Source organism: Mastomys coucha, unplaced genomic scaffold (assembly GCF_008632895.1).
Source record: "Mastomys coucha isolate ucsf_1 unplaced genomic scaffold, UCSF_Mcou_1 pScaffold11, whole genome shotgun sequence".
Lineage (NCBI taxonomy): Eukaryota > Metazoa > Chordata > Mammalia > Rodentia > Muridae > Mastomys > Mastomys coucha.
This window is the reverse complement of record NW_022196893.1, coordinates 29,486,039-29,495,393: the sequence shown is the minus strand read 5'-3', so window position 1 is coordinate 29,495,393 and position 9,355 is coordinate 29,486,039. Positions and strand designations below refer to the sequence as shown.

General features: G+C 44.8%; 1 protein-coding gene across 7 annotated transcripts in view; it reads left to right on the top strand.

The window, feature by feature from the left end:
- LOC116078984 (olfactory receptor 8S1-like) overlaps window positions 1–9,349 on the top strand; it is a 68,161-nt gene extending 58,812 nt beyond the window's left edge. For all 7 annotated transcript variants that reach the window (XM_031354484.1, XM_031354491.1, XM_031354475.1 and 4 more), the window contains one exon: window positions 7,319–9,349. In XM_031354484.1, coding sequence (XP_031210344.1) covers window positions 7,319–8,238 — 920 coding nt within the window. In that variant the 3' untranslated portion in view covers window positions 8,239–9,349. The remainder of the gene's footprint in view (window positions 1–7,318) is intronic.
- The last annotated feature ends 6 nt before the right edge of the window (window positions 9,350–9,355 follow it).

Sequence of the window (9,355 nt, the reverse complement as noted above, 5' to 3'; positions counted from 1 at the left end):
AAAGGTGTGCGCCACCACCGCCCGGCACTTCTTTTTGTTCTAGAGCTTGTAGGTGTGCTTTTAAGTTGCTAGTATAAGATCTCTCCTTTTTTTTTTTTTTTCCTTTATGAAGGCACTTAATGGTATGAACTTTCCTCTTAGCACTATTTTCATTATGACCCATAACTCATTCTCACTGGATTATAGAAAGTCTTTAATTTCTTTCCTGACTCAGTAGATTATTCCTACTGTGACACATATTTTGGGCCATTGTTCTTAGATCACACCTTTAAGTGGTTTTATGCTTTAACTATAGAATATCTGGCCTCCTCTTCTCCCACAAAGATCTGCAGAGTTTGAGTGTGAACACCATGCAGACATCTCACCTTGAAGCCAGTCAAATATACCTCTGGTACACTGATATTTGTGAGAAGTGTGCTATCCAAGAGACGAGGCTATCAGGCTCATACTCTAATGCAGTTGTTAAGTACAGGGCTGGAACACAGAACTGACACAGGCATAGAATAACTGGAACAGAACTCATTACAGCAGATTTGCTTTACAATCACCTCGAATAGTTATCAATGGGAGAAAGACTTTATGATGAATCTAGTATGAATGAGTATGATGCTTATTTCCTGTAGGCATGGAAAAAAAAAACACTCGGGTACACAGTTAAATGACAAAACCAACCAATCTAGTCCTAGACATGGATCACATTCCTAGGAAGTACCTTGGACATGCCTGCTAAATCACTTTTTGTAGGTAAATAGGTCTGGTGCCTAATGTTGTAATGGAAGATTGTCTTGTAATTTCTTATATAATAGAATAATAATGAGAAGAGGTTTATTCTTTTTCCTCATTTGGCTCTTTGGCTACTCGGTGCAGTTGTTCCTACAAACCTGCTTCATACACACGTGGGAAAATGATCAGGAGGAGGAAGCACAATTGTCTCAGCCTCCATGTTAAGTCTCTGATGGTTCCTTTGCTCCCCTTGGATTTTTGTCATTGGAAAAATCGCGTCTTCCTACACAGGGACAAGTTTTGTCCTGCTCCAGTGAGTTGTTATTAGCACAGCAAGATTTCGCAACCAATAGTTTAATCCAGAGTTTCCAAAGATAATGCATAATAAAGTCCCCTGTTGCCCTTAAAAAAATAAATAAATTAAAAAAAAATAACGATGCTGAAGCCAGTCTTCTGCATGCCTCCAGGGACTGCCTGGCACTGAGTCAACTGCTTCTTAGGCTCCCGGACTCAACCCAGTGCCCTTATTGACTGTAAACCACGCTGCCTTCCTAATGGTATTCACTGGAGGGTTCCTTCAGACAATGCTGTCAGCAAAGTGTCAGTCCTGGAAGATGTCAAGTGGACAAATGATCGTGATCAATATTAAGAAACGTGAAATTGCTCCAAAAAATGGAGTGGGTTGTGATGACTCCCAAATAGAAATTAGGGAAGTGTCCTCAACTATGTAGGGGAGCTCCGGAGGCGTGTGGACACTTCTCACTCAGCTCCCCAGACTGAAGACTGTACATATCTGCAAGCTGAGTAGCTGGGGATGTGCTTTCCTGATGGGAACCACCTGAGGTAAGGAGTGCTTGCATCTTGAGTTTCAGAATGCACGCCAGGGGCACACAGATGCCTCTGGCTGCCTAGACGTTCCTATTTCTTCTCTCAGCTACTTGAGGCATTTTTCTGTCCTTCTCTCCTTTTGTGCCTTTCTGAGATATTGTTTCATTTTGAATTCCTTTTGTCTCATGTCTTTTTCTATTTTGAACTTCCTGCACTCACACCTCCAGGAGTCTCTTCCCTTGGTTTAAGCTCTTTTTACGGATTCTCAAATGGACCTCTCCTCCTTCTCCATTGATATATTGATTATTTAAGTCAAACTGGAAACAGAGCTCATTAAAGCTCTTTCATGATTCAATTAAATTCTCACAGCACGGAACAATGAAGGTGGGAAAACAGGCTGGAGAGATGGCTCAGTGGTTAAGAGCTTGGACTGCTCTTTCAGAGGATCCAAACTTGATCCCTAGCATCCTCTCTGAGCCATTCACGACCACCTGTAACTCCAGTTCTAAGGAGTGCAACACCTGTGGCTTCTGAGGCACCTGAACTCATGTGTGTGCATGTGCACACACACACATAAGAAATAAAATTTAAGAAAAAAATTTGTCAAGTTAAAAATTGTCATTATCCCTGAGCAGTTCAGTTTCTTTGAGACCGTTTTCCATTTCTGAGCCTGAGCTGACTTGTGTCTATTGGACAATTTTGACAGTGAAATGCGGCATTAAAGCTGTTAACGGAAGAACCCAGGGCAGAGCCCGACTGACACGGAGGATCATGAGTATAGTCAGGGCGGGCCCTCACCCTCACCACACTGAACGCTAAAGCATCGATCTGGCTATGTGATTAGCACGCCACAGGGAAAATAACTGGCTTGATTTTGCTTCCCTAACTACCGTTTTCCTAACAAATGATACATTTTAACACTCTCATTCTTCTCCTGCAGGGACCTGAAGGGAATCCCTCAGCCACTCTTCTGTTTGGATTACTGTCTGCCGTCTTTTATGTAGACTCAGGCAGTTCTATGTATAGTTTTGTATCATAGAGATAAGGATCCATATCAGTCACTTAATGAAAACAGAAAGAGGAGCATATACACAGCTGTTTTAATTCCCCACTTAACTATATAACATGTATTTAGAGAGGGCCTCTGTGAGAGTGGAGGGTGTGCCTGTAAACCAAGCACAGCAGTTTACCAGAAGTTTACATCACACAAGAGGTAACTTTGTAGACAAGGGAAATACAATGTAGCTGGTGTGTGTGTATGTATGCATGTATGTATGTGTATGTGTGTGTATACATGTATAAATGCACATATGATTGTAGTAAAATATTATTTTGTGTTAATTCAAATTCCTTTGATGGGTAAGTTTGTTAATTAAAAGTTAACCGTTTAATTTATGTATGTGTGAACATTTAACCAAATAATTAAAAAATCGTGTGTGTGTGTCATGTGTGGTTGAGTGCACAGTGTTTGGGTGTGTGTCACGTGTGGTTGAGTGCACAGTGTTTGGGTGTGTGTCACGTGTGGTTGAGTGTGCAGTGTTTGGGTGTGTGCTCACGTGTGGTTGAGTGTGCAGTGTTTGGGTGTGTGCTCACGTGTGGTTGAGTGTGCAGTGTTTGGGTGTGTGCACAGAGGCCAAAGGGCATCTTGGGTGTTGTCCCTTACGTGCTTTTTGTTTGTTTGTTTCTGACTTTAAAAATATTATTTTGTTTGTATGGGTGTTTTGCCTGAACTTATGTCTGTGTACCATGTGTGTACCTGATACCCACAGAGGCCAGAAGAGGGCATGTGATCCCATGGAACTGGAGTTACAGACACTTGTGAACTGTCATGTGGGTGTTGGGTCCTCTGGAAGAGCAGCCAGTGCTCTTAACTGCTAAGCCATTTCTCCAGCCCCTCCTTTTTCTTTTAAAAGTGTCTCTTACTGGCCTGGAACTCTGCAAGTACGTGAGGCTAGCTGGCCAGTGGTCCCCAGGCTCTGCCTGTCACTGCTGGCCAGTGATCCCCAGGGTCTGCCTGTCACTGCTGGCCAGTGATCCCTAGGGTCTGCCTGTCACTGCTGGCCAGTGATCCCTAGGGTCTGCCTGTCACTGCTGGCCAGTGGTCCCCAGGCTCTGCCTGTCACTGTCTCTGTATACACCACAGCCAGCTTTGTGTGGGTTCCAGCTACTGAGCTCAGACGCTTGTATTCTTCAAGGCAAACGTTGACTGTCACTTTAGCCCTTAAAGGCATTTTAAATTTTGAATAACTAAGCATACAAGGAGGTTGAAAGAATCATACACTACTATAATCTAACCTAGATTCAAATTCAAGCATTAATATTTTGCTTTCTGTAGGCCCACGTCTTTTTCTTTTTTCATAGCTTTGTACTTATGCCCTGGTAGAATCATTTGAAAGTACAAGGTGACAATAACACTTGAACATTCATCCCTTAACACTTAACTATTCCTCTCACACAAACAAGCATGTTCTCTTGTATTACCTCAGCCTCACTACTACCCTAAGATAATTATGAATAACTCAAACAGTAATGAGTATGCATGTTTGCATATGAGGCATGGGCAGGCGTGCCACAGCACACGCATGGTGCTCAGAAGATGGCATGTGGGGATCGGTTCTCTTCTTCCACCATGGGGGCGGGGCACATCCCAGGGACGGAACTCAGGCCTTCAGGCTTGGTAGCAGGTACCTTTACCTGCTGAGACTTCTTGCCAACGTTGCTTTGTAACAGATGGGATGTGAAGCTTTTTCAAATACAGGCAGTAGTCCTACTACGTTCTCTTAAGGATGGTGCCTCAGCTCTAAGCAACTCTCATGCAGAATTATTGTCTTAAGAGCAGAAAACTCTATTTTATTTCTGGTGAAGCTAGCAGTCCGAGGTCAAGGTGAAAATAAGCTTGCTTTCCCCGGAGGCCATTTTTCTTGGTTTGCAGATTGCTGCCCACTTCCTCCCTGTGTCCCCACATACATGGCATCCTCTCTTGCTCCTTGCTGTGTGTAGCCCCATTACACAGTCTGCAATGTTCGGGTGGATATTAAGCACTAAGAGATTGCAGGTGAGTGGAGTGTGCTTACATAGGGCAGGGATAGGCCCTCTGTAAGATGATGTCAGCTGCTGTGTGGTGTGCTCAGCCCGACCCCCATCCCACACAGATGTCCTCTCTAGTCTTTGTCGATTGACGGCACAGCAGGGAGAGCTATGGTTTGTTTGGAAATCTACTGAGGTTTCGTTTTGCTCTAATTTATGTGATTTTGACTCTACAGTTTTAAAGAATGCTTCATGAAACAAAACCTCCTGTAACCAACACCACAGTGCATCCAACTGGAGAAGGGGAAGGGGGCGGCATTGGGAAAAACCAGGACCCATTTAGCCGGAGGCTGGGACTCAGGCTCGGCCTTTCCCCTTTCTCCTTCCAGCTTGTCCGTGTGTCTGTGGCCCAGGGACGCTCACACTGCAGTTAGGTAGATTAGGTTGTCCTCTCTGCCTCTTTCCCTGTTACTTCTGTGTCTCCTCTCTCATTTCATTCTATCGAGGAGAACCATGGAGGATTAGTTATTATGTGTGCTACCTCTCACTTGGTTTTGAGATGAACAGCTCTCAAGGGGCCTTCCTCTTGAGCAAGAGTCAATTAACATCACCTCTCCCCCCCAACCCTGAACCCTGCCAAATCATAGTGCTTGGATCTAAAGGAAAACCTCTCATGTTGTATCCCTAATTTAATGCATCACGTTTGCACAAATCAATGATGGATGGAATTTCAGGCATCAGGCACAGCCAAAGTGGAAAATTTCACTTTGTTTCTCAACGGCTTCTCCCCTAAGGGTCTCTAAATGACTTCGAGGGAGAGAAGCCTGTGGAATGAAGTGCCCCGTATTTTACTGGCGATGTCTAGATGAGGTTCACGGGTAAAGCTGGCGCTCTCCATGGTCACCAGCACAGCCCTCTTGGTTGTTCACTTTACTCTCCTGGCATGTGACACTAAAATCCTTTCTTCCCCTTCAATCTCAGTGTCATGCAGAAATAGTTGTTTTTTTTTGTTGTTTTTTTTAAGTTTATTTATTTTATGTAAGTACACTGTAGCTGTCTTCAGACACACCAGAAGTGGGCATCAGATCCCATTACAGATGGTTGTGAGCCACCTTGTGGTTACTGGGATTTGAACTCAGGACCTCTGGAAGAGCTGTCAGTGCTCTTGCCCGCTGAGCCATCTCTGCAGCCCACAGCATAGTTTTTATTTTTCCTTCTTAGACATGAAGATCCTTACGTGTAGCCATCTGAATTGCATGAGTAAGGTTTAATTTCTTGTAAAGAAAAAAAAATGAAGTTGGGATTCTCTCTATAACTCCTGGGACCTCAGCAGCTCCTTGGGAGTGCTTAGAAGAAAATGGGGGTTGACAGGTGTCGGCTCTGGAGTCCCGCAGCACAGGCCACTGTGGCCACTCTGAACCTTCACCCAAGGTCTCTCCTGCACTGACTGCTCTCCTCTGAGGTGGGGTGGGCAGATCTGTGGATGGACTCTGAGAACCTCTGTGTCTAAAGAGAGAAGGAGGATGAATTCTCTCTTCTTCTCAAAGTAGTAAAATAAATGTCCAGATACAGTCTCTGATTTACCATTTCATATTATCAATGCTAATCTATAAAATGTTAGCTTTCAGGGGTTTGCTCCCTTAACGTATTGCTCTTGAGGTAGCGGCATAGCCCAGGGTGGACCAGCTGAGGAGTCAGCTGGTTGGTTTGTTTCTCTACAAGTCTGGGAAGCTTAGCTGTGTCTACCTATGACAGTGGGGTCACTCACAGTTTTCACAGAAGAACTGGGTTGATTAAGGCTGAGTGAAAAGAGGGAGAAGGCAAGACTATCAGACAATTCTCTTGTGACTCTGGTCGGCATGGCCCAGTGCACACTGGTGTGAGAAGACAGGGTAGGTTATTGTAAGGGGCTGACAAAGCCCACACATGCTGTGCACACGGGACACCACTGCATGTCTATCAGATGAATGAGTGTTAGAATGGGCTTCTAACAGGAACATGTTTCAAGCAAGGATCAGCATCTCATGCCTCAATGTAGGCAAAGAATTGCCCGGAAAAGCCCACCTACTTCCTGGGCATTAGACATCTAGACTGCCATTCTAAAAGTTCATTATTACATGCATACATTTGAAAATTAAATAACACGATAACACTAAACAATTGGGTATATTTCAAAGAAGAAAAAACCCAAGCACTTTAACTTCATAGCCTTGCTGTTTCCTGCCATTTCTGAGACTTCATGCTAGCTATATACCTACAGGTTTATGCTTATAGAGTTTCTTATTTCTGGCAGGCAAGTGGGCATGTTAAGGTGCACACACACACATACAAGCAAAGACCTCATTTAAAGTTAAATGAAAGCAATGAAGTAAGGGCTGGCTTTCTGGTGTCTGGTCCAGCACTCTTGACTTTTTCTCCTATTGTTTGTAGAACACACAGAATTTGTGCACCTGCTAAAATCCCCATCTCAGCTCTTTATCTCCCTGGCAACCCACCCTTGGGCTTATCCTCTATCTCTGATCGGAAACATTTCTCAGCAGCAACTGAGCTCAGAGAAAGGCATCATAATAAAAGATAGCATTGTGGATTTAAAATGTTAATGGCTTTAGCTCATTTTTAAATAGCTGAGCAGAGATTTATGGCGAGTAAGATTTTGAGCTGGGGCAGCCAAGGTTCACTAAAGGTCTTTAATGATGGATCTTATCTTTTGTTTTTGTTTCTTTCTTTTTTTCCTCTACAGCCATGAGGAACCACAGTGCTGTCCATGAGTTTGTTCTTCTCGGACTATCCACCGACCCCTACATTCAACCTGCACTTTTCGTCCTGTTCCTTCTGGTTTACCTCCTCACCGTGGTGGGGAACTCCCTGATGCTGTTCGTGATTGCGGCTGATTCTCATCTCCACACACCTATGTATTTCTTCTTGAGACAGCTGTCCTTCCTGGACCTCTGCCATTCTTCTGTCACAGCTCCCAAAATGCTAGAGAATCTACTTTCTGATGAGAAAACCATCTTGATTGAAAGTTGCTTGGCTCAGGCCTTCTTCGTCTTCGCCACTGGTGGCACGGAGGCCTGTCTCCTTGCAGCGATGGCCTATGACCGCTACATTGCCATCGGCTCCCCTTTGCTCTACAGCCAGCTGATGAGTAGCCAGCTCTGCTTGGGGCTGGTATGGCTCTCCTGGGGTCTGGCCTTTGTGGATGCTCTCCTCAATACCCTTCTGGCTGTCAGTTTAGATTTCTGTGAGGACCGGACAATTCCTCACTTCAGCTGTGAGCTGTCTTCTCTCTTCCCTCTGTCTTGCTCTGACACTGCGGCCAACTTCACACTCCTGCTCTGCTCCTCTGTTGTGCACTTCTTTGGAACCCTTGTCATGATTGTTTGCTCTTATGGCCGCATCGTCTCCGCCGTCCTGAGGGTCAGCTCCAGCACCGGGAGAAGCAAGGCCTTCTCTACCTGTTTGTCACATCTCACTACTGTCATCTTGTTCTACGGCTCGGGGTTCATCAGTTATCTCTTACCGGTTTCAGGGTCCCCCCTGGAGATGGTCTTCTCCTTGCAGTATAGTCTGATCACCCCCATGCTGAACCCCCTCATCTACAGCCTAAAGAATAAGGAAGTGAAGGCAGCAGTGGGAAGAATGATCAGAAAACATTTTTAGCCATTTGAATATCACACACCTCATTATGATAAGAAAAGACAAAGAACCTCGGTGCTACGTGATCAAATAATGGTCTTTGAGGGGAGTTTTTGGTTGTCCATGATGGAAGGTGCTACAAGCAAGCCTCTTGCTCTTTTGGAAATATTTGTGAAAGAAGCAGAGACCTTTTAAGATAATAGATCTTATTCAGAAAGTGATAAATGGATCAGCGAACCCTCTTTTCCAGAAGAGTATCTTACAGAAATGTTCATTTTTCATGTCTGCCTAAATAGCTGTTGTTGCTGGCAGCTCACCACTATTCCTGTTTAAAAGAACATATCCAAAGTTTTCAGGAAATCTGACTCTCTCAGAAGCAGACAACCATCACGGGGACGGGGTGACCCTGTGGCCCAGGAGACACTGACGATTCTGTCTTTTTCTCCTGATGAAGCATCCCAACCCAGACATTCTTACCCAGAGTGAAATCATGACTCAAGAGATGTTATCCAGGACATTCAAATAGTAATTATAAACAAGAAGAAATCCCTAGAACCAAACCTAGGAGCGATATGTTAAGAAGGAATAACAATGTCAAATTTGATATATTTCTTAACTTGTGCCAAGAAGTGTACTACATTCCTGGGGTAACAACAGGCTCCCACTTATGACTCCTGGGACCTCTGAACAGATCTACTTCAGACTATAACAGAAGAAGAGTATCCTAGATTGTCCATGGGGGTCCAACACAATCACACGAATCTGTAAAGGTGCAAGCATTCTACAGCCAGACACAGAAAGGGCCAGGCGGTCAGGAAGGACAGAGACAATGGAAGCACAAGGACGATTTAGTGTCACCCCTACCTCTCAGTGCTGGTGTTCTTGATGAGAAGGTCACGAGGCAGGAATTGTGGCCAGCTTCTGGAAGTGGAGAACACCAGCCAATAGGAAGAGGAGAGGCAGAAAACCCACTTCTTAGTACTGAGCTTTGCCAGGAGCCCAGGGCAGAGCCAGAGGAGGCTGAAGAGGCATCAGGAGCCCAGAGGAGGCTGAAGAGGCATCAGGAGCCCAGAGGAGGCTGAAGAGGCATCAGGAGCCCAGAAGAGGCTGAAGAGGCATCAGGAGCCCAGCGGAGGCTGGA